The sequence below is a fragment of the Eretmochelys imbricata genome, chromosome 1 (genome assembly GCF_965152235.1).
Source record: "Eretmochelys imbricata isolate rEreImb1 chromosome 1, rEreImb1.hap1, whole genome shotgun sequence".
NCBI classification, from domain to species: domain Eukaryota; kingdom Metazoa; phylum Chordata; order Testudines; family Cheloniidae; genus Eretmochelys; species Eretmochelys imbricata.
The window spans coordinates 58421084-58446862 of record NC_135572.1 but is presented as its reverse complement, the minus strand read 5'-3'; the positions used below and the strand labels follow the sequence as shown (position 1 = coordinate 58446862).

General features: G+C 42.1%; 1 protein-coding gene across 1 annotated transcript in view; it reads right to left on the bottom strand.

The window, feature by feature from the left end:
* KPNA3 (karyopherin subunit alpha 3) overlaps positions 1-25779 on the bottom strand; it is a 78307-nt gene that overhangs the window by 44716 nt on the left and 7812 nt on the right. Inside the window, exon 2 of the mRNA XM_077811164.1 lies at positions 13860-13904. Coding sequence (XP_077667290.1) covers positions 13860-13904 — 45 coding nt within the window. The remainder of the gene's footprint in view (positions 1-13859; positions 13905-25779) is intronic.

The window sequence follows — 25779 nt, the reverse complement described above, 5'->3', positions numbered from 1 at the left end:
TAGGGGTCTATTACAGTAGTGGGTGGGTAAGGTTCTGTGGCCTGCAATGTACAGGAGGTCACACTAGATCACAATGGCCCCATTCTGACCTTAAAGTCTGAGAGAATCTATATGTGCCATGTGCTCGAGTCCAGAAGTTTTCTCCAAGCAGTGTCTGTTGACTCACACATGCACAGTGTTTTCCCTCATGCTCCTGAATGAGGATATAAGGGGTGGTGCAGATCAACACTACTCCAGTTCCCTCTCACTGCCGCATGACTGCCTCCAGGCCTGGCTCCACTCAATCCACAGACCGACCGGGACCACATTGACTCCAGAGTTATCTTCCTTCCAAAGTTCTTGCCTGGTGGTCCAATGCATCGAAGGTCTTGGTAATAACCCCCTTCACCCTTCCCCTACTGAGGGCCACCATTGTGACTTATGCCTCCCTTACATGATAGGGTGCCCACCTGAACCACCACACAGCCCAGGGTACATGGACACAATGAGAAGCCAGACTGCACATACATTTGCTGGAACTCAGAGCAGTCTACCTAGCCTGCAAGTCCTTCCCCGGTGGAGGGATACTGTATCTTCATGTACCCTAACACAGTATGGCTTATGAAAGGCTTGATCAGAACCTTCCCCCTGGTTATCAAACCCACACTCTGCTGGGACCTTAACCTCATCCTGTGAGCTCTCAGAGGCCTGCCCTTTGAACCTATGGTAATGTACGCCATGACAGTGGCATTTGTAGTAACCATTGCTTTGGCCAGAAGGGTCAGTGAGCTACCGGCCATGATGGCATACTCTCCTCGGACAGTATTCTACAAGGAGAAGAACAGTGCTTGCTACATCCCAAATTCCTCCTAAAGGTTGTCTGAATTCCGTATCAACCAGTCAATTCATTTACCTGTGTCTTTTCTGAAACCCCATGCCTGCCCTGAGAACAAGAAACTACACTTCCTTGACCTCAGATGTGACCTGGAGTTCTACCTGCGAAGAACCAAGACCATAAGGAAGTCTCTGATGCTCTTTGCATCCATAGCAGAAAGAGCAAAGGGCTAAGCTATACCCTCACAGGGAATTAAGTGGGTCTTGGGATGCATATTGGAATGCAGTAAAATAGCAAAACTTACCCCTCCCAGGGCTGTTACAGTGTGCTCCATGCGAGTGCAAGCAGCCTCTACAGCATCTTTATCGGGTGTCCCATTTCAGGACATTTGCAAAGCTGCAATTTAGTGATCTAGCCACACATTTATGGCACACTGCACCCTGATTCAAGCGTCAGCTGTGCATGCAGCAGGAGGAAGGTCTGTATTACAAACTGTGATAAGTGGCAGCAAAACTAATTAAAGATTCGACTATTGGTGCCCCTTATAGTTTGTCCTTCTCAACTCTTGCAAGTTCTACATGGAGGTCAAACTATCAGGCTGGTAGTTTCCCAGAATACTTTTTTCTCCTTTCTTAAAAATAGGAACTATATTAGCAATTTTTCAGTCACAGGGTAGAACCCCCGAGTTTACAGATTCATTAAAAATCCCTGCTGCTAGGCTTGCAATTTCACGTGCCAGTTCCTTTAATATTCTTTGGTAGAGATTATCTGGGCCTCCCATTTTAGTCCCATTAAACTGGAATACATTTAGGGACCAACTCCCAAGAAGTAGTAAATGTTCCACTCTACTTGGGACTGATGAGGCCTCAGGTGGAATTCTGTGTCCAGTTCTTGACACCACAATTTAAGATGTGGACAAAGTGGGTAGAGTCCAGATGAGAACAAAAAATTATAACAGCTTTAGAAAACATGACCTATGAGGAAAGATTAAAAAACTGGGCATGTTTAGTCTTGAGAAGAGAAGACAGAGGGGACCTGATAACAGCTTTCAAGTATGTTAAGGTCTATTACAAAGGGGATAGTGACCAATTGTTCTCTACATCCAAAAAAGACAGAACAAGCAGCAATCAGCTTAGTCTTCAGCAAGGGAGATTTAGGTTAAATATTAGGAAAAACTACCCTTATAGTTAGGACATTAAATTCTAGGATAGTTTAACCAAGAGAGATTTTGGAATCCCTGCCATTGGAAGTTAAGAACAGGTTAGACCAGTGATTCTCAACCTTTTTACCATTGTGGGCTGCATATGCAGCTTTCTCTGTGTTATATGGGCCGTATCCACACAATATATAAACTACCTGTACGGCCCTGAGGATGTCACATGAGCCACAGCTGTGTGCTGATTGGGCTGCAAGCAGCCCACAGGTTGAGAACCACTGGGTTAGACAAACCCATCGCGAGTAGTCTGGGAGCACGTGTAATTCAGTGAGCAAGCTAGTGACAGAAAGGAAAGAGTTGTCATTTGATTTGTAAAAAAACAAAACAAAACAAAAAAAAACAAAAAACCCAGAATCAAAATTTCAATGGTGTTACTCTCCAGAGTGTGGCTCAAGGGACTTGCTGCCCTTCTGGCTCACAGCTCCAGATCCTTCCGTTGGTGGAAATTTTGACAATACAATGCAGTCAGAAATGGCTTGACTTGGGTATCATTCAAAAGTCCTTTATCTCACAAATACAATGATAGCAAACATGACAAATCTAGAACAATTATGTTGTGTTTTAATTATACTTTAACACGGGCATATCAAACATGCCGCCCTTACAAAGTTAAATTTTGGCCCTCAACTGAGAATACTGTGTTATCAGTTAATGCTCAGAAAAGGATACTTCATTAAGTTTTTTAATACTACAGTATACTACAAATCAAAGGAGTACTTCAAATTGATTTGCCATCATTAGCAAAACAAAGAAGAAGGGGTTCAACAGTACTGATTATCATCTTTATTATGCAAAAAGAGTTACAAGGCATTGATTAAGACATCAGCATCCAACCATAAATTACTGGAATCCCACTACAAATGCTATGCAGTTACATAACATACTTCATGTACCATAATTACACTCCAAAAGTAATTTATTACAAAATCCTGGTTTTTACTTTAGTCTTTATCATTTTTACACATCAATGGGGAGATTAGTACCAACAGTAGCTGAATCTTTGGTGAATATCACCATGGAGGGACTGGTTAAACACAATGCTCTGTGGCACCATACATGCTACAATTGCTCCCAGAAACAGAATTTGGCAAGGTTAGTGAGCATCAGGAAAAAAAAACACAAAAAAAATTAAGATGCTGGCATAAGTGCCAGCCATGGGCAAGACTTGCCTTATACTAGGTCCCATGGCGTGCATTTTGAGACGAACAGCTGCTTCTTCTGCAGCAAGCCAGAATCCCAAAGGCATCCATTAAGCACAATTTCAACAAGAGACAGATGAGAAACTGTATGAAACAGTCATTCTTAGTGAGAACGTTTCATGGAATTAAAATTAGGTAGATGTATTGACCCAAAAGATTTCGAAGCATATGACATATATTGAGTGCTACACTAAGAATACCTAATGTGTTATGTCAACAGGTAAAAGCAACAGAAATAAATACAGATTTTACTGCTGCAAACTGTGGAGTTCATAAATTGCCTTACAGAGGCTCTAATGGATGGGAAAGTAGTGGTGATGGCTGAAGCAGAAGTTAAGAGAAATATGTGCTCTGAACAGGATTGAAGAGGAACAAATGCTTAGTAGAAAGGCTCTTAAAGCACTTACTGAAGATGAACTGTAGGATACAGATGTACTTTTTAGCAATCCTAGCTGCATAAATGAATCACAACGCATGTCCTTAAAAGCTGCAAAAGACATGGGGCTATCAAAAGAAAGTGCTGATATCAACAGTAATATGAAGGATCTTTGCAGCTGCTGAATTTTTATGAAAAAGCATTTTGTCCTGCAGTACATGGGAGTTGCAGGGATCCATAGCTGATGCCAAACTCGAAAAAATAATCCCACATGACCTGTACTACTACTTTAAATAGTGCTTCGGTGGTCATGGTGACTTACTCACCAGCAAATATGACAGTATTCAAACAGAGAACAAGGCTGTCATTTTATTGCAAAGCCTCATGTGCAAGTGGCTTGAGTGAAAGGCAGGTTTCCAACACATACAACTGTGCTACATATGTGTAATATATCACTACAAATAACTGTTGGAAAGACCAAAATTATTTTACTGGAAGACATTTGATTTAGCCTTCAAAGTCACCCTCCACACTCCAAAGGTGATCAGAATGAGACAGTTATTGACAAGGTTATAATTGCATAGCTGTTTGTATGCAAAGTTTACCATTTAAAGACCAAAATTATGACATTATGCAGAGCTACACTGGTGGATGTTTTCCACAAAGCAGACAAATGGAGGAAAATTCCCACTGATAAGGGCTGCATTTATACCTGCTATAAAAAAGGGCAAATCCTCAGGCAATGGAAAGATCAAAACCATCCTCCCCTATCAAGCATGGATGGATTGTGAAGAATAGACTGATCACACCAGTTGTGTGTGAAAGATCATGTGCTCCCAAATCAATCTTGCAGCTAATCAAATGTTCAGGTGCAAAGACTAGATGCTCACATCCCTGCAGTGTTTGGCTAGCAGCCAGCCTCATCTGGAGATGTGTGGACAAGGATCCATGTGATAACATGTTTGGCAGTGCTGCCTTAGATAGCGATGACACTGATTACATTAACAAATGTTTTTAGTCGTACCTGTCAAGACTAGCTTCCCTAGGCTTATTGAAGGTAAATATTTTCTTTATGTAAGCAATAGATCTCTGTGTTAAAGTATCATTTAAAATGTCGTTTTTTAAACTTTTTTTCAAATGTATATCTATACAACTATTCTAGATTTGTTATGTTTGGTACCATTGTATTTGTGGGAGGAAGGGCTTTTGAATGATACCCAACTTGTCCCATTTCTAATGACAATTATCAAAATTTTCATCAATTGGAGGACTTGGAGTTGAGAGCCAGAGGGGCAGCAAGCCCCCATACCATGCCACAGAGGATAACAGCAGTGAAATTATGATTCTGCAGATTTTTACAAATCAAATGACACCTCTCCTACCTTTCTATTACTAACTTGCCCACAGAATAAGATTTTACTACATTGTGCTGCAAGACTATATATTTGGTTCTGCTTTGATGTGGAGAGGGGAAGGTGGATGAACTAAATGACCTCTTGAGGTCCCTTTTCAGACCTACATTGCTAGGATTGTGATCTCAGCTCTGCAATAACATGAGGCAGAACCATGGCATTTTTACTTGTCTGGTGTTTTGCTGGGGAATAGATCAATCTGAGCCAGAGTTGGTGTAACTGTAGGTGAAATCTGGCAGGCAGCATCATGTATGTACTACATTCCTGAGGGCATTCTGCACCCCAAAAAAAACTGTGTACAATATTTTAAAATTCTGCACATTTTATTTGTCAAATAAATGTGGAAGCTCCAGCATGGCATTGGGGAGTACAGGTCACTGATTTCCCACCTCTGTGCAGCCCCTCCCGGACACAGATTCAGCAGTGAGGCTGCACCCAACCCTGACACAGCACAAGGAACTGGCCTGCCCCAGACACACCTCAGGGCCTTGCCCCTCCATGCCAAGTGCATCAGGTGTCGGCTGGCAGGTGCAACAAGGAAGGATCCAAGTGTGGAGAGACTTAGTGTAGGAGGATCCAGGTGTGGGTTGAGAGGGTTGTGCATGGGACAACTGGTTATGGGCAGCTCAGTGGGGGATTCTGGGTGCAGCGGTAATGGGATGCTGCAGCAGGGGCCAGGTGAAGATGGTTGGGCTCAGCAGGGGGTCTGGCTGTGGGGGAAATAGTGAGGGGGTTCAGACACTGGAGTAGTGGGGCTCGGGGGGAGGGTGTGGGGATCCGGGTAGTCCTGGTTCAGGGGGATTGTAGCTCATTGGAGGAGAGGTTCTGGGTGCAGAGGGGGTGAAGCTAGGCACGAGGCCCTAGGTATGAGGGTTGTATGGGGGTTGGGCGGATGGGGGAGCAGCTCCCTGTACAATGATCCCTCCCCCTGCAACTGAGCAGAGAGGTGCATGAAGTGTGGGGGGTAAGGGAGTTTGCAGAGCCAGAGGAGAAATCTGGGAGTGGGTCTGACATGGCCGCTGATGCCATGGGGGAAGTAGTCCCATCTTCCCCAGCCCAGGTGGGACTAGCACCTGAGCCAGGTGCAGGGTAGAAGCCACCAGCTGGGTCTTCCCCAGTCCCATCCCCTGCCCCACAGTGATTTACCTCTCTGCCAGCTGTCCTGGGCACCCAAAACATACTGCTTGGGAGGGTTGCATGACCGCTCTTTTGGCTTCCCTTTGCTTCCCTGTCAGAAAGGGATTTTTCTGCGGGGGACAAATTCTGTGCATGCAAAGTGGCACAGAATTCCCCCACGAGTAATACTAACATACAGCTGAACAACTCCATACGCATCAGCATTGTCATAGTCATGTATGTTTCTATTCTAACAGTGACTGCATTGACAGGAATCTATGTTCAGGCAAGTATGTGCTTGTCAACATGGTCAAGGCTCCTCTGAATTACTGTGTGATGGGATAAGAGAAGGATTTTCATATTAGACCAGGAGACCCACGTAAGAACAAAAATGGCATATTACAGGCTTGCAGCTGTCTCCTCCTGGGATGTGCCCTCAACCAATCAAGGTGAGGATAAATATGAATAGCCTTCCTTCTGAGGATGGACCCCTGCTACCACTAGGCACTTGATAACTGAGTGCTGTGAAAAGCTCCAATGGTAGTACCTAATACTGGTACGATTTAGGCTCCATTGTGAATCTTTGGTATTGCCTGTAACCCGGATAGACTGCTATGTGGAAGCCATCTCTTGTAAGCTGAGAGCCATGAACCAGTCTTGAGCCTGAAGAGATGTGATGAATGAGGTAAGCGTTGCCATCCTGAATCTGAGGCTATGTGTATACTTAAACTGCTATAGTGGCACAATTTCAGTGTTGCAGCTGTGCCGTTGTAGCGGTTTAAGCAGACACACTCACCACAGTGATGAGAGATTCTCCTATTGCTGTAGTTAATCCACCTGCCCAAGAGGGGGTAGCTAGGTTGACGAAAGATTTCTTCCACTGACCTAGCACTGTCTACACTGGGAGTTGTCAGCTTAACTGCATGGTTCAGAGGTGAGGACTTTTCATGCCCTAAGCAACATAGCTAGGATGACCTAATCTGGCTTGAGGCCGCATATGTATTTGTTCAGTCTTCTCAGCTCTAGAAGAGAAGAAAGTCCCTTATTTTTTCTTCAGGATAAGAAATGGGAGCAGAAGCCTCTTTCTTTGTATTCAGTAGGTACCTCTTCTCTGGCTCCTAGATGAAGCAATAAGGTCACTTCTGCTTGTGCTAGGCTCTTGTGAAAAGGGTACCTGAAAAAGAACAGGGAAGGGGGCAGGTAGGGAGTTATGTGTGGAAACGTATAGGGCCCATGTGTCAGCTATGATGGCCATCAATCCCCGAGAGTGCAAGATGGTTCCTGAAGGTGGGTCCAGGCTCCAGGGAGACTCAATTCTTCTGTCAAATTTGCTGCCTCAGAAGGAGCCAGGTTAGCAGAGGAGGTGGAAGATGGCCATCCCCTGGAATACCTGGGCTGCCTTTGAGGATACTCTGTTTAGTGTCCCCAAGAGTAGGACAGTGTCCTCTGCTGGGAATGGTACTTGCAATGTTTAGTATACGGGGGCTGAAATATAAATCCCTGAGAACCATACTGTTGACCTTGAGTCCTTAAGGGAGCAGAATAATTAGTCTGTTTTCTGTCTGAAGAACTCCATTCCCCTGAAAGGCAGGTCTTCTACAGTGGCCTGTACCTTGTGCAGCGTGCCAGATTCCTAGAGCCATGAGGTCTGTGTCATAGTGACAGCCATGGACTATGCAGCTGTACCAGATGTATCAGTGGCTGCCAGTAGTGACATTCCCACAACCATCTCGCCCTCCTTAATATTCCTTTATCTCATCCCTGTTCTGGTGTTTGATTTTGCATTCTTCCAGGTGAGAAAGTTGTACTTGGCAAATAAGCCCTGGTAATTTGCCAACAGGAGCTGGAGAGAGGCTGATGAATATGCCTTGCACTCTAAAAGTTACAACTCACTGGGGTCTTTGTCCTTCAGTGTTCCTTTTGTGGACACACATTTTTTCCTGTCTTGCAAAAACCACCATGGACCATGGTTTTGGATAGGCATAAAGGTGTTCAAAGCCCTTTGGGGGCACCTGACATCTCTTCTCTACCTCTTTTCCAAGTGGGCCGAAGTGTGTGTGGAATATTTGCTACAGTCCTTAGGCTGGCTGCAGGATCCATTCATTAACAAGGAGGGCAACTCTGGCTTGCATTATGGTTGTCAAAATACCAAAGAAATTGAGAGAGACTTCTCATGTATATAAATACAGCTGCAATATGCAGGGTATCTGCAATGCAAGACAGGAGGTCCTAAAAAGCTTTAAAGTAAATAATTGCTAGGGCTGGTGTCACTGTCTCATCCACAGATAAGTCAAGGGTTGCTGTAATTCCTTCATTGCTTCTTGCTCTTGGGAGCCGATACGTGGTTCTGATGTGGGCAGCCTAATTAATAAAGCCATTGGGAACATGATCTCCTACCCTTTCTGGAAACACAGGAAAGGGATCTGCTCCTGGATGCATGACGACAGTTCCAGTAAGGCCAACATGAGCAAGGTGACATGCTCATAGATACTGGCTTGGTTCAGGGTGTCTGCTTCAGTGCCACTCCTGCCCCACTCTGGGACATGACTGAATAAGGGCTCCCCAGTGACATCCTTCGAGTCACTATGGAAGCAGAAAGAGGATCTCTGTCCAACGCAGGCAAAAAGGATGGCACAGAGTGTATCTCCTCTTTGAATGGCAGTGCTATAGAGTAATATGGCATTGGTACCAGTCATTTATTTGGCATGGTGAATGTCTAGAGGTGATTGAAATTCCTCCAGATTGTATCTTGGGCCCTTGCTGACTTCAGCTGCAGATACCAGTACCAAGGCTGGCACTGGATCTCTCATTCCCTGTCTGGTCAAGGACTTAGACCTTGCCTACACTACATAGTTTTGTTGACAAAAAGTCATGGTTTGTCAACAAAACAGTGGCGAAGTATACACTACAATGCTACTTCTGCCAACAAAACTCTCCTGCTTTCGTGACAAAATAAAACCACCTCTACAAGAGGTCAAGAGCTTTTTGTGGCAAAGTCAGATTAACAAAATGTCAGTGTAGACACTGCGGTTGGTTATGCCGCTATAAATGGCTTCTAGGAGGTATCCCACAATGCCCATCCTGACTGCTCTGGTCAGCAGTTTGAACTCCACTGCCCTGCACCCAGGTACACAGGCATTTGCCCCTGCTCCTTTAAAGGCTCAGGAATTTTTGAAATTCCACTTCCTGTTCGCTCGGCATGGAGAGCTCACATCACATCTTCCAGCTGACTATGACGACTCCATGCAGCAAACAATCTCCCACTTGGAGCACAGCTGAGTTGTTGGATCTGCTGGCACTATGGGAAGAGGAGGCTGTGCAGTCCCAGCTTCACTCCAGTTGTAGGAACTTCAATACCTACAGGCAGATTTTTCATGGCTTCTTGGATAAGGGCCACAATCAGGACACTGTGCAGTGTGGTATGAAGATAAAAGAGCTGAGGCAGGCTTACCAGAAGGCAAGGGAGGCAAACTGTTGCTCTGGTGTTGTGCCAAAGACTTGCCACTTCTATAAGGAGCTAGATGCCATCCTTCGCAGCAACCCCACCTCCACCACCAAAAGCCCAGTGGATACTTTGATGGGGCAGCAGGCAGCGGACATTGGACTCAACTCCAAGGATGAAGTCATAGATGAATAGGTGGTGCACACACCACAGTCTGGTGGTGTGGTGAGTCAGGACCTCTTTTCCACTCTGGAGGGGTCTGGCCAGTCCCAGCAGTCCATCTCTGGTGCGCATGATGCAAGAAAGGAGAGTCCTGGGCAAATGATTTTTTGTGTTGATGCTGCTCGGTTATAAGAGGTAACTATGTTCTTTGCTCTGTATGGTCTAGAAATGGGTGAAGGGATAGAAATGTGCAAGACTAGCTGTGTTTCTGCATGCTCCATATTCCCCTGTGCAGTTAAGCAGTGTGGCAGAACAGTGTGTTGATACACACTGAGATTTCATGGGAAACCTCCAGAGAGATCTCCAGGAAACGTTCCTCCAGGTACTTGCCAATCCTCTGCTGAAAGTTCCTTGGCAGAGCTGCTTTATTCCTTCTCCCATTGTAGGAAACTTGCCCACGCCACTCAGCAATCACTTGTGCAGGGACCAAAGCAGCACACAGGTGAACAGCATAGGAACCAGATCTGAAACTGCATGTGTAAGGAGATGTACCCTTGCATACTCTCAGGAGTAAGATATCAGCTTCAATCACCCCCGCCTGTGGAAAACAGTGGCAGAATTTATAATATTGTCCTTAGTCACCTGCACAGATCCCCTTAAAAACCACCTAGACCCTTTGGCCCTTCCTGAATGCCCAGGCCGAACTCGCCATATTCAGAGCATTCGCCGAGATGTTTGCTTGCCAAAGGACAGTGAGAAAGTGATTGGTATGTTAAGAGGTGTATTCACTATAGCGATTCAATGCTGTGTGTGAACTAACAATCATGCTTCTGCGTATTGTTTCTTGTGCTACTGCAGATATGACCTTCAGGGGGAACCCCCAACACTCCAGCCAAGCGCATCCACCAGATAAAAGGAAGCGACCAAGATGGAGCAAGGAGGACATGTTCAGAGAGATGCTACAATACCTGGAGGCCAAAAAAAAGAACACTACGTGGAAAAAGACCCTGAAGGACAGAAAGGCGCGTGAGGAGTGCATTAAGGGTCAGCAGCGGATGACAAAAGTGATGAGGAGCAAACAGATGTTGAAGACCTTAATCATGTCCCACATAGAACACATGTGCTTGTCCCCCTCCTGCAGCTGTTCTAGAACTGCTTTCCATGTCTGCCCCAAACTCCTCCCAAATATTCCTTGCAACTTCCTGGAATGTCTCTATACTCCATTCACTCCACTCCTTTGGACAGCTTCCAAAATGACAGCTTGACTTACACAGTTATGAGATACAACACTGCCATCACCCTTCCCACCAAGTCTTTTGTGTGTGTTAATTGGCATTTAATAAAAACAAACTCTAATAAAGATTGGTTATCTTTCAGAGTCTCCTACACATGGTGGTTGCTGCTATTAGTAATACACAGTGGCAGTTTGATCATTTGTTGACTAAAAATCCTGGTCATGAATCACCACAATTTTCATGCAAGACAGCAAGTTAACAAAACATGACAAGAGTGCTGTATGACATGACATTACTGGAGCTCAGTATCAAGATGTTGCCTCAAAGCCTCCCCAATTTGAATAGCTTCCGCTTGTGACCCTCTAATAGCCCTGGTATCTGGCTGCTCAAATTCAGCAGCCAGGCAATCCACCTCCGCACTCCACCCTGAGGGAAAAACTTTTCACCCCTAGCCTCACAAATATTATGGTGTGTGCAGCAGGCTCCTATGACCATGGGAATGTTCTCTCACTTAGGACTAATCTGCCATAAAAGCACACTGGTGCTGCCTTTAATCTGCCAAAGGCACATGCCATGGTCATTCTGCACCTGCTCAGCCTGTGGCTGAAGTGCTCCTTGCTGCTGTCCAGGTTTCCCATGTAAGGCTTCATGAGCCATGGGAGTAAGGAGTACCCTGAGTCTCTCAGGATCACTATGGACATTTCAACATCTCCAACTGGAATCTTCTGGTCAGGAAAGAAAGTTGCTGCTTGGAGCTTTCTATACAGGCCAGTGTTCCTGAAGATACTTGTGTCATGCATGTTCCTGGACCACCCCATGTTGTCAGTGAAACACCCATGCTGATCCTCAAGCACCAGCAATAAAACAGAGTACCCCCTTTATTGATGTATTCCATTGCAGGATGGTCCAGGGCCAAACTGGAATAAGTGTGCCATCTATTGCTCTGCCAGTTAGAAAGGTGGCTTTCCACACCTGAAAGTTCTGCAACCACTGCTTGTCACCCCAGACCTGCATAATGATGCGATCCCCCACTCAATGCTTGTTTCCTGAGCCCAAACGTGAGAGTCCACAGTATTCAGCTGCTTCATGAAGGACAAAAGTAATCTGGTGTTTCTTTCCATGGCACACAGCAGGTCAGGCAACTCTGATTCCTGTTCAGACTGGGTGCTCATGATATACTGCATGACCGTCTGCGACGCGTTCAGAACAGTAGAGAGCAGTGGAGGATCCATCCTTTCAGACAGATGGCAGGCACGTAAGAGGGGCAACTGAAAAATTCCATGAAATGCAGTTGGAAGTCCCTGGAATGTTGGGACAAAGAACTGCATGGGACATTGAACCCAAACCCATGATGCACTGAGATCCATTCTGCCTTCCCACAACTCCTAGCTTTAGAAGGTGGCGAGTAGCATAGTGGGATAGCTACCTACAGTGCACTGCTCTCACTGTCAATGCTAGAGCACCAAGAGTGTACGCACTCTGCTGACAAAAGGAGCTTAGTGTGAACATGTACAAGTGATTAATTATCCCAGTTTTTTATTGTCTGCTTAACGTGTGTTGACAAAACTCTGTAGTGTAGAGAAGGCCTTATGCCGTCTTTTGAGGAGTGACATTTAGTTTCCTCCTCAGACTTCTCTTCACATTTAGAGATATTTGGGCTCTGAATGAGCCTCACTGATACGTACAGGCCTCTATGCTGGCTTTACTGCCTAGAATACTGGCCCCAGGGCTGACTTGTCTCCAACAAGAATGGTATGCAGTTTGTTGTAGAGGGCACCACCTCATTTATTGTTGGCCTTGTGATCTCCCTACTGAAGTTTCTTTGCTTTCATGCTGCATTGTTGCTGATTCCCATTATACCCATTGGGTGGCATCCCATGTGCAATCTGTTCATAGATGTCCATGTTTCTACAACTGATCTATAGCTGTGCTTGAAACCTCTTCTTCCCACAGGCAGAAGATCCAATACCTCCTGTCTACTGCAGGCAGCACCACATCTAGTGAATGGACCCACCACAGTCAGTTGGGCAGTTGCACACAAGGGTGAGCTGCTAGGTGTGCTTGCCAAAGTATGCAATCATAAAATGGCATTTAAAAAACAAAAACACATGGGGGAGTTTAAATGGCATGGGTGGGAGGGGGTACGGTGGCTTTCTGACTCCTGAGAAAGAGTCTACAGTTGTGGCCAGAGTAGTCACTTGTTGCAGGGAATGGGGCATTGGGGGACTGATGGTGGAGGACAGTTAGGGTTGACACAGGTCATTCAGTGTCTATGCTTGCACTGCATTGACCTCAATAGACCAATCATGGCTCCACACCATTTGGGGAGGTGGGTATATAAACTGTATCGGTGTGACAGGGTGCTTACATCACCTGGAGATAAATTTGAGTGTAGGCACATGCACAAATAGGTTGATGCAAGGCAACTTATGTCAACCTAATTAAGTACTGCAGATCAGGCTTGAGAGCCAAAAACAAGACCTCCCACACCTTCTGAAGTGCCAGAACTGCTCCGTTCCAAAGTTTCAAGCTTACAGCTTCTTGACAGCTTCTCTAATGCTTTGCAATACAAAAGGTACATTGAAAATTTGGTGGCAGAAATACTAAACTGAATTTTATGCCACATTAAATACACACAGCAATGGCTATAAGTTGACTAAGCTAAGCTGAGCTGAGCTAAAAGTAGGCAATGGGGGCAAGACAACTAGGAGGGAGTGGGGAAGTGAAGAAATACTTCATACTTCTAGAATCCATAAGACAATTTAAGCCTAATATTCTCTGTAGGACATGGGGCCTTGAACAGAGGCTTGTAGTAGAAACAATAGTAATAGATGAATGTCAAAATTATGAAAATTTCCAGCTAATAAGCAAAAGCAGATCAAATTACCTTCCGCAGTTCAATTGTTACTTCATTTCTGTGTCTTCGCATTGTCTGCAAAGCAAAAAAAAAAAATCAAGATTATATATGAAGAAAAACAGTGTACACAGATTTGTAAACAGTGTTCTCCTAAGCTACTTAAAATGAAGCTACTCACAGAAAGCTACAACAGAAGAGGGCTTAGTGTAAAGCACTTCAATTATAAACAAAATGTAATCAATTTTGGAATCTTCCCCAGCACAGATCTTGGGAACCACAGGGTTAAAGAAAAAAATAAAATACCCCACAAATATGGTAAAAAGCTTCATTATGAATGCAGAAAACAAGTACACTGAAGGATAGAAAGCTTTTTGAATAGTTTAATATAGTACTCCCTTGTGAAGTGCCACAAGGCTCAGTTCTCTTTGGTCTTATAAATATTTAGATGTAACCACCAGGAAAAAAGTTGACTAGAGTTCAAATGTTAACCATACACAGGTAAAACAGCTATCTGTCCTTCACAACTTACAGCATCTGTAACCAAGTTATCCCAATATCTGCCTGAGATCAGCACATAGACAAGAAAAGCTGGCTGATGCTTAACCCACTTAAGACTGAGGTTATGTGTGTAGGTACAAGGAAGCACTTTGAAGAGCTTACCACAGTGCCAGTGGAGCATGTATGTACATAAATGTACAGACAGACTGCAATCTGTGGGTCCTTTTAGACTCCTCCCTGACACTGGGCTCTCATAGCAACATCTCTGAGAAACACTCTACTATTCCAGCTGGCTTAGAGATTGCATCCCATCATTGATTATCATATTGCCTCTTGCACCCTCTAATTCATTTACAGAAATACTATGTACTTGGATCTGAAAACATCAACTCTGAAAAACAGCAACTGGTGCAGAACACAGCAGAGTACCTCCTCAGCCACATGGTAACCAAGAGCACAAAGTCCCTGTATTTTGCTCATTCCATTTTCTATCGGCAACCACATCACCTATAAATTCTTGATCTTTATCTTCAAGGATCTAAATGGTCTCTGCCCACCACATCTAAAACTCCACCGCATCCTTGGAGGCCTCAGCCACTGGGATCCATATAACAATTACCTACAGTGAATGAAGGCCATGTGCACAGAAAGACAAAGCTTTTTTTTTTTTTTTAAACAGACTTGCCCAATACTAATGACATCACCCCAACCATAACTAAACAACCACGAACCTCAACATCTTCTGATTCAACATGAAGTGCACTTTGACCTCGCTTCCCACAAACAATGCATGTTCTCTAACTGAGGTACTGCCCTTCTCCCTGTGCTATACTGCTACGGCTGAGGTGGCCAGAGTTGGAATCCCCCCCCCCTTTTTTTTTAAATGAAAAGAGGTGGCTACTGGCAAGGCAATCTCTAGGAGAATGCCAGGACTCGAACTTGCTCTTCACCCTGCCCCAACGCACTGTTTTTATTAAAAATAGCCTGAATTTGGTGACCTTCCAAGCATGCTGTAAGATTTTTTTTTTTTAAATAGACTGTGTGGAAAGGATTTTTTTTGTTTGAGTTCCTATTTGAATTATTTTAATGATACAGGAATTCTGTTGTACTACTAATTGTGTGTTGAGACCTAGAATCTTGTATAGATGTTTACACCTAAATATTAGTTACTCACTACATTTTATTTATTTATTTTTATAAAGCGAACATAGTACTGACCACAGAAGAAGGAAAACCTTAAAAGTCTAAACCAGGAGTCTGTGAAGTTAACTGTGATAGGCATGTCATAAGAAACCAAAACAGAAGTCTAGCCATTGGACAGTCTCTAAAATGTCTAGTTACATCAAAATTTTGAAGTCTACTCCAAGAAGTTATAACCGTTCTTGAAATAAACTATGCAAAGCCTTGAAAAGAGGCTTGCACTGTTTAAAAAGTTAAAATGCAAAACACACTTCACATTTAAGGTAGATCATTTGTGATAACCTTTCCAAAGAGCTGGAAGTCCTCCGTTCACCACCACAGTGATATATTGCTTCTTTTAAACATACAGTATTTACTATAAAAACAAATGTAAAATATGGCATTTGAAATATTTTCCTCATATTGCACAACTGGATATACAATATAAATTTGTTATACAATGTATTTTTTCAATAAGTCTTCCCTTTACTGTGCCTTAGTGTATTAAATGAAGAATGTGATTTAATATTTAAATATATATGCATGCTTACTTAATGAATTACTAGTTGTATCTTTGGTAAGTACCCAGGAGATCTGATTGTACAAACATACGTAGTGCTCGTCACAAAAATTTAAGCTAATTTAATAATTGACAGTTTAAAAAAAATACACAATGTGACAAATGCATATCAATGGCATACTTATTTGTAACTGAACTAACCTGGATCTCTCCATGTATAATTTAAATATAAATATTAGACTACAGGTCAATGAAAAAGTCTGCAGTTTATTCCTCTGAACAGATTTTAAAAGCAGTATGGCTAATTCCTGTTTTGTCTATTTTTGTCCCAGGACACTATTTAAGGGGACATCTGTACAAAACTTATCTATGCTTGCTTCAAATTAACATTACTGAAAATACTCAATGGATTAATAGGAGCTTTCTAAAAAGTCCTAGATTCAGGATAAATTTGAAATTGCACATAAAAATATTAAAGAAAGTAACTATTTTCAAAGTACTAATATGATCTTCCTGCTCAGTGCTAGAATCATGATAGTACCATGGTCTGAATACCATACTTCTGGCACTACACCTACAAATTAGAAGCAGAGGCACTGTCAGTTTAGCAGCAGTATGATACACACTTGTTCTATATCTGCCATAAACTTTCTCAAAACATTTTTCTCATCCCAATCAGAGGAGTTCAAGGATGCATACAGTGTCACACTAGAAACTTAGGGACCAAGTACTCCTGTAACAGATACTGAAATTTTCAAATTTCCCAAAAATTACTGATTGAGTTGAAAAATGAGCCACAATCTATTTTACAACTAACTTTCTCCTACTCATTAGTAGGTTATAGTTCTATTTTATATCAGAGCCACTGCCAAGACAAGTTAAAAATGTATGAAAGTGCAAAGTAATTAGATCCTATGCCTTCTGAGATGGAAATTCAGCATAGCAACAGTGATCCAAACAAAGTTATATCCCCCAGAGTCTCTAAATTGAGCACACTGCACAAGGTATCGTGTACTTATGCATCATACTACAGTTGCTCACCTCAGGCACAGCGAGGCAAAAAACCGAGTGTTATTATGGCACAACAGTGCTCATTTAAGTTAGCAGTAATGTTACAACACATCGAGGACATCCTAAATGATCTGGCACTTAATTGGCAGTTAAGTCCATATGACATTTTATATCACTACTAAGAAATAAGATTTCCTCTTCCAATTCAGTATCTATAATGGACAAATTACCTATAAAAATGTTAAGATTTAATATGAAAACTTTTCAACAGGGAGGTGCCAAGCTCTGAAATAGGCAGTTTTAAAAGTAGAGGTTGAAATTTGAAACAAACATTGCTTAAGTTATTTCTTTAGCATTTTCTTCAGCAAGATAAGAAACTTTAATGAAAGAAGACATGGAGATAAACAAAAATCTGGTGTGCCTACACTTAAAATGGGTTAGGGTTTTTTTATTATTATTATTATTATTTGAGGACAGGAATCAATCTCTAGATATTCTTTAAAATCTGACATGAAGCATGCATGACAAGAGTCTTTCCCTACCATTTCCACTCTAATTTTGTTTAGACAAAGTTCCATCATACAGAACAAAAGCTTCACTGAAAAGTTGCACTGGATTTATCAGTACTGTATGTGAAGATCTCCATGTGAACCCCTTATACCTTCCTGATTGCACTATAAATATATTTGTGTTAAGGCAGAAAGTTTTAAAAAATTGCAATTAATCCTGAAATTAAAAAAATAGCAGCAATTAACAGAGATTGATTTAACAGCCCAAGCAACCCTATATAAATGTTTTCTATCAGCAAAACCCTGGCCAGAAGTTTGTGGGGATGCCCCTAGAATGAATGCTGAGACCAAATGTCAGCTCTAACAATCCTACTCTGAAATAACCTGTTTAGGTCAAACCAGTTTTAAATCCATGTCGCCAACACCAGCATTTCCTATTTCACAACATTAGATCCACAGAAGCAAATTTGTCATGAACTTGGCCTACATAGAAAACAAATTGCTTTGAAGTTTTGGATAGGAATTAAGATTTATTGAATCTTTAAACTTGAATTCTATAGATTGAAGAGATTATGCTTATTCCTTTACCTAAATATTAAATGTAAGACATTCTGCAGCAAAAACACACATTTACAATTTGTGAAATGGTAGCCTATACGCCAAGATTTATTTTTTAAACTTGCATTATGCAAAAGAGGTATATTCTGTATTAATAAGATTTTTAGAGAAGAAATTATGACAAGAAAAAAATCTAAAAATGAAGATGCTAGTTTGTAGTATAGAATATGTATGTCACTCAAGATAGGACCGAATCAAGTTTAGAAACAATGTCCTGGCACAGAATAAAGAACTCAACAACCCTTTCCCCCCCACCCCCCAAAAACCAACAACTTTGTATACAAAAAGCTTGACCCCATCCATACTGACCAGCCAAACTGTTTGGACAGCTATTTGAACCTGTTACAAACACCATTTAAAACTGGTGTGGGATAACTATTCCTGGTGCTGTGTACCATAGTTAAGTGTAGAATCAAATTCAGAAAGTTTTTTGTGCCACTTCTGTACACAAAATATTTAAAATTCATATTAAAAATCCATTTTAGATTATCCTACATATGGACTTTACTAAATCATACAAGATTATTCTTAAGGGACTACAGAATAGGAATTCTAGGCCCCTGGAACATATACTTGCCTCCACTTTGGCTATAGTACAAATTTTGCTTTTTAAAGTGTATCTAAAGTAGTCACCAACTGTTCCTTCAGATATTACCTCATTTGTCATTCTGAGAGAGAAGAGATGTAACGATTCAAGATTTTTTTTAATAAATTAAAATTGCATTTTTTGGGTACAGAAAGGTGGCTCAATATCAAATTTAAATTCTGTCCATAAAATCAAGTTTAATTTGGCAGTAACTAAAATTTGTTTCCATTTTAACTACAATTTTTTTCAATCATTTACAATGAGGATCAAGATTATACAGAGCCAAGGTGTAGTCTTAGGTTAGAATTCTACACTTTAAATGTACTGTAATGAAAGACTCCCAATCACAGCAATATAAACAGAACTGGAGACTATGGTAACCATTGTGCCAGCCCAGCCTGCCCCATCACTAACTAACTGGAACACCTAGAGAATAAGCAATGCTTAAAACTCAATCTCTTTTCTGATGCCACACTAGCAGAGCAGGAGCCAGATTCAGGTGCTTGGTTGGTAAAGTTAGGATGGGAAGTGAATATGGTGCTATGGGTTGGTTGGTTATATTGTGGATTTTGAAGCAGAAGGGGGATGGGTTGGATACTTACAATTATATGTTCAAAAGTACAAGAGACTTGGGAGTCTAAAGTCATATTTGCACTATAAAATTAAGTCAACCTATGTTAGGTCAACTTACAGCCACTGCAGTACTTACTGCAGATGTTCACGTCCACACTGCCCATCTTCTGTCAGTGGTGCATGTCTTGAAGTTTGTCTTTAGGTAACAAATCTAAATGCTTATTGTATAAACATTTATATTTTAATATTCACTCTTAAAAGTGTTAATATAATATACTACTACATCTAATTACTAAGAGTAAATGAGTAAAAATTGTGTGTCAAACAGAAAGTACCATACCCTGACAGACTCATGTGGGAAATGCATGGGTAAGGAATTTCTGTGCCCTCCAAAGTGTTTCTGGCCAGCGTTCTCTGCAGAATTTAAAGGGTGGGTCTATTCTAAGAGTGACTAGAAGAGTTATTACAGGATTCCATATTCATTGTCTCACTGGATTTCTAGATTCAATTCCTTCAATTTGCTACTAAACGGATGTTTGTTTGTTTTTTTTTTTTTTTTTTTTTAACTGCCAGCCCCACTGACTCATCCTAGGCTCCATCAGTCAAGGTGTATTCTTTCCATCTCATGGGTCTCCAGTAATAAAGATTTTATTAGACCAAATTCTGGCCACAGATTTGTTTATCTAATGTAAGGGCTTGTCTACACTACCCGCAGGATCGGTGGGCAGCAATCAATCCAGCAGCTAGTCTAGTATAGACACACTAAATCGACCACCGAGCGCTCTCCCATTGACTCTGGTACTCCACAGGACCAAGGAGCACAAGCAGAGCTGATGGGACTGCGTCAGCTGTTGATTTACTGTAGTGAAGATACTACATACATCAACTTCAGCTATACTGTTCAAGTAGCTGAAGTTGCACATCTCAGACTGACCCCATGTGGTAGTGTAGACAAGCCGTAACTGTATTGAGACTAGGCCTTCAGAGGCCACCTAGCAATCCTACACTAGGTATCTAGGTTCTTATGACACTCGAAACTGTAGTATCTGAGCACCTCACAACCATCCTATACGGGAAGCCTACTGACTGCTATACTTATCGACATGCTTCCAGCTTTCATCCAGACCGTATCACACAATCCATTGTCTACAGCCAAGCTCTAAGGGACAACTGCTTTTGCTCCAATCCCTCAGACAGAGAGGAACACCTACAAGATCTCTATCAAGTGTTCTTAAAACTACAATACCCACCTGCTGAAGTAAAGAAAGATTGAGAAAGCCACTCCAGGACAGGCCCAACAGAACGCCACTAGCAGTCACCTTCAGCCCCCAACTAAAGCATCAACAAGGATCTACAACCTATCCTGAAGGACAACCCATCTCTCACAGATCTTGGGAGACATGCCAGTCCTCTCTTACTGACAGTCCCCCAACCTGAAGCAACTACTCACCAGCAACCACACACCACAACAAAAACACTAACCCAGGAACCTATCCTTGCAACAAAGCCCGTTGCCAACTCTGTCCACATATCTATTCAAGGGACATCATAGTGTTATACCAATAACATAAAAACCAGCAGGATCTTAAAGGGGAAAAGGCAAAATGCCACATTTATTGTGAATACTGAAAGAATCATAGTAAGCAGTTATAGCTATAACTTCCATTCAATTTCATATTTATTCACTCATTCATACACACATACACGTTCTGCAAGGTTGTTATCATAGTTACTAGCCTTAGAGTTGCTCATGCCAAGCCACTGGCCAGCCAGGTGGCCTGGACATGAGGAGGGAGCAGGGCCTTGTCAGATGCTCATTTGATGCTCCTGGAAGTTGGTTTGCAGAATCAGACCCCAAAGTTCTCACTTTCTAGAGTCCATTTTTATAGGAATTTCTTCCTATGCCAGTCTATGGGAATTGCTTCATCATGCTGTTGCTGAATCAACAGATGGCACATTCCTGACGGCTCCGTGCTGCCAGATGTTATCTTGTTCTTTGATTCTCCCATTCTTGAGGCTGTTGGGTGGATTCCAGTCTGCCCTCAGGGAGTCCTCTGGTTATTTCCACTTGACGCCTTCTTCAGCTGATGGACATTGGATTCTTAGGCTGGCAATTCCCTGCTCATTCATTCAGTTATTATCCACACCAAGCATCCATCCTCTATTTAACCGTTAACAAAGCGAGATGAATACAACAAAAGGGCAGGGAGTCTCTGGGTGCTGTTTCTGTTACAGACTACTGCTTTGAGTCTCTCTCTGTGCGAGTAGTTGTTACAAAGAATTGCTTTGAGAACAGACTCAATCTTAGAATGTACTAACACAATTAGCAGCTTGCAAGTTTCACACAGAGGGAGAGAAACAGTACTAAAAACCAAGAGACCTCTTAATTAGTAATACCCTGGAACCTAAACTATGGGGAATCAAACTCATTTGTGATTTTAATACAGAACTTCTTTAATATGACCCAACAGTAGGACCTGATCACATCAGCCACACTATCAGAGATGTTCAGGTGAATGAGCCTACCAATGTGATATATGCCATCATGTGACAACAATGCTCCTCTGCCATGTAAACTGGCCAAACAGGACAATCTCTATGCAAAAGAATAAATGGACACAAATCAGACATCAAGAATTATAACATTCAAAAACCAGTTGGTAAACACTTGAACCTCCCTGGTCACTCAATTTCAGACCTAAAAGTCGCAATTCTCCAACAAAAAAAGCTTCAAAAACAGACTCCAACGAGAAACTGCAGAATTGGAATTAATTTGCAAACTGAACACCATTAAATTAGGCTTGAATAAAGACTGGGAGTGGATGGGTCATTACACAAATTAAAAACTATTTCCCCATGCTAATTCCCACCCCCACTATTACTCTCACCTTCTTGTGAACTGTTTGAAATGGGCCACCCTGATTATCACTACAAAAGTTTTTTTTCCTCCTGCTGATAATAGCCTATCTTAATTAATTGGTCTCATTACAGTTGGTATGGTGATACCCATTTTTTCATGTTGTGTGTGTATATATATATAAAATACACACACACACACCCCTACTGTATTTTCCACTATTACTGTGTTTATCTCCTACATCTCATAGGGGCATTATGAAGTACTATTATAACATTTTATAGATGGGTACCTGAGGCACAGAAAGATTGTGAATTGTCCAAGGGATGTTTATAGCAGAGCAGGAATCAAACCTAGGTCTCCAGAATCCCACCCCGCAACCTTACCCACAAGGCCAGCCTTCTGCCAAGGTATCACAGTAATATCTGATCTCCACTGGTCTTCAGATTATGCCCGTTGAAGACTAAAGGATTACATAGGTGTTGAAGGCATGATCAGGACCATGAAAACGTTACTACTGGTGAAGATACACAAGATTTTCAAGTTAATTTTTTCTGTCAAATCCCAACAAATTGAACAAGTATGATATATCCGTTACTGAGTATGGAACCCAACAATGAAATTTTATTAATTTTTGAGTACATCGATACTGCAAAGCTTCCATATTTTCTTGAAAAGCATAACCTTTGAGATCTTGTTGCAAAGACAGTCTATCACATAGAAACCAAGTCTGCAAGCAGAAAGAAACATAACTAAGGGTAGTGTTAACTTCCACCAATTATCTCAGAGGACCATTTATTCTGTAGTTTGACAATCACCAGTATAAAAAAGCATGGACACAGAATTGCAGTTGAAGTCTATCAAAAACAGCCACAGAAGTGATGGAATATGGGGAAAAATAAATTTTCAGTGGAAGGTGATTGATTCACTGAGAAATGCTCAAATAATTTGACTCATGTAATACAAATGTCTGTGCAACATGTAGGTGGTATTTTGTGCTTGCTGTATTTTAGTAGCCATGCTGTACTTGCATCAAAAGTTTCAAAATGGTTGGAGAAGTTTACTTGTCCTGAAAGAGTAGGCATGTGATCCCAGAACCCTAGCCACATTAGCTGGGGGAAGCAGACCAACACCTGATGAGGCAGAGCCAGCAGCCCCAAGAAGTGCAGAGACTTCCCCTAACAGTGAGGTGTGGAAAAGCCCAGCCAGAGACCATTGCTCTCCCCCAGCCTGTAACTTATACTATTACAGTAGATCCTAGGTACCCCAGTCGAGTATCAGAGTTCCACAGTGTGAGACACTTCAGACATGTAACCTAGAACAGCAGTTCTCAACCAGGGGTCCAAGGCCCCCTGGTGGGCTGTGAACAGGTTTCGGGGGGGTCCGCCCAGCCAGGCTGGCATAAGTCTCATTGGGGCCCAGGGCAGAAAGCCAAAGCCCCACCTCCCCAAGCACACCTAGCCCTGAAGCCAAAGCCTGAGCAGTTTAGCTATGCAGGGCCCCAGGCAATTGACTTGCTTACTACCCCCTAATGCCTGGCTTTTATATGCAGAACAGTTGTGGCACAGGTGGGCTGTGGAGTTTTTAATAGCATGTTGAGAGGGCCTCAAAGAAAGGTTGAGAACCCCTGACCTAGAAAACAGCTCCTGCCCCAGACAACTTCCCTTCCTGTCATATTCACCCCACTCCTGGCCTCACAACACCAACAAACAAAATTAAGCAAGAAAAAAAACTGAAGATGACATGTCCATCAGCCTGACCATTTTACCTGTCTGCTGCATATTCTCTCATGCTCTTTGTACATGTGTCTTTTTAGATTCTATGTGTTTCGGGATAGGGACTTTATCTTCCTAAGAATTTGAGAGAGTTGCTGTAGAATTATGATTAGGACCTTTTAGGACTACTGTAATAATAATGGTCCAAACAGTTTTTGGTCCTGAAAGAAATTACTACCTCATTTTCCCCAAACTAATTTTGACAACTGTCTCCCAGCCAAAAAAGGGTGCTAATGGTGTTAGAGATTAATTTTTACACTTAATAAGAGGCATTACAGATGGTAGAGGTAGTAGCTGCTAAAGTTGTTAGAACTGAGTGGGTAATAAAGAGAAAAGCAAGAGTAACTGGAATGAGATTTAGAGATGGATATTGTACAACCAGCCAGTATTTAGAAGCAAATGCTATGTCATTAGAAACTTGACGTTTCCACCCTTTCCAGTTATATAGTATGCTTTTTTTAGACTATGAGCTATTAGACCTTACATCTGTCACTACTCTACCAAGAGTTAGTCAATCACTGGTCAAGAATTTGATATAGTCAATCCCATATTTCAACTAATTCCATGCAGTTCACACCATTGCACATTATGAGGGGCTGTTTCCCTTTACCTGAAGATGCTCACTTGTAGCTTCAGAAAAAAACTGACAAAGATCTTACTCTAGCAAATCTAGAAAAGTAGTATTTAAACATACTGAAAAAAGTAATGTTTACATAAGATTTTTGAAATGTTTTTAATCAAAGAAAGTACAAGTAAGTCACATCATACATGTATTTAATTTATGCGAATTCAACTATACGCGCTCTGCAAAAAGAAAAAAGATACCTGTAAATAGTGCGGGCGATTCTGCCCACCATTCCACTCAATGACCATATGCGTGAGTGAACGTGAGATGAGAGATGTGAATCTGCTGTTCCCTCAGTCGATCTCAGTTCCCACGTGCCTCTCATAGTGTGAGCATCTCGCCACACTGAGTGTGATTCTAGTGTTTAAAGATACTGTGCGTATTTTTTTGTACAACATGGCCCCTAAACACAAGCCAACTACTTCATCTGGTGCTCAACCGAAGAAACAGCGATCTGTTCCAAAGCTGGAGGAAAAACTGGCTGTGTCAGCCTTATTGATATGGTATGTTGGTCTCCAACACTGGGCGTAGATATGACCGCAACGAATCTAGCATCTATGCAATTAAGATTCAAGAGAGAAATTCATCAAGGCATGGCATCAAGTGCTCCAATAACTACTAAGGTGACGAGCCAGGTGCGTGATAAGACTTTCGTGAAGACTGAAAAGACATTAAACTTATGGCTGGAAGACATGAACTATAAACATGTGCCTATCGATGGCAACATGTTGCGAGAAAAGGATCTTAGCCTCTACGTGCTGTTCAAACCTCCTGCCAAAGAGGGACAGCCTTCTAATGAGAAGGAATTCAAAGCCAGCCAAGGTTGGCTTAACAGTTTTAGGAACTGCTTCAACCTCAAAAACGTGCAGGCTACTGGTGAAACTGCATCTGCCAATGAAGAGGCAGCAAAAGCCTACCCCAAACAATTAAAGAAAATCATAGAAGAAAAGAGCTATCTTCTGGAACAAATTTTTAATGCTGACGAGACTGGACTCTTCTGGAAAAAATGCCCAAACCACACTTACACTTTGAAATCAGAAAGACAAGCCCCTGGCTTCAAAGCAGCTAAAGACCATGTGACTGTTGTTTTGTGGCAATGCAACTGGGCATTTAATAAAGCTGGGCTTGCTCTACAGAGCTGCAAATCCCTGTGCCCTAAAAGGCAAGAACAAAAATCTCCTGCCTGTGTTCTGGCAACC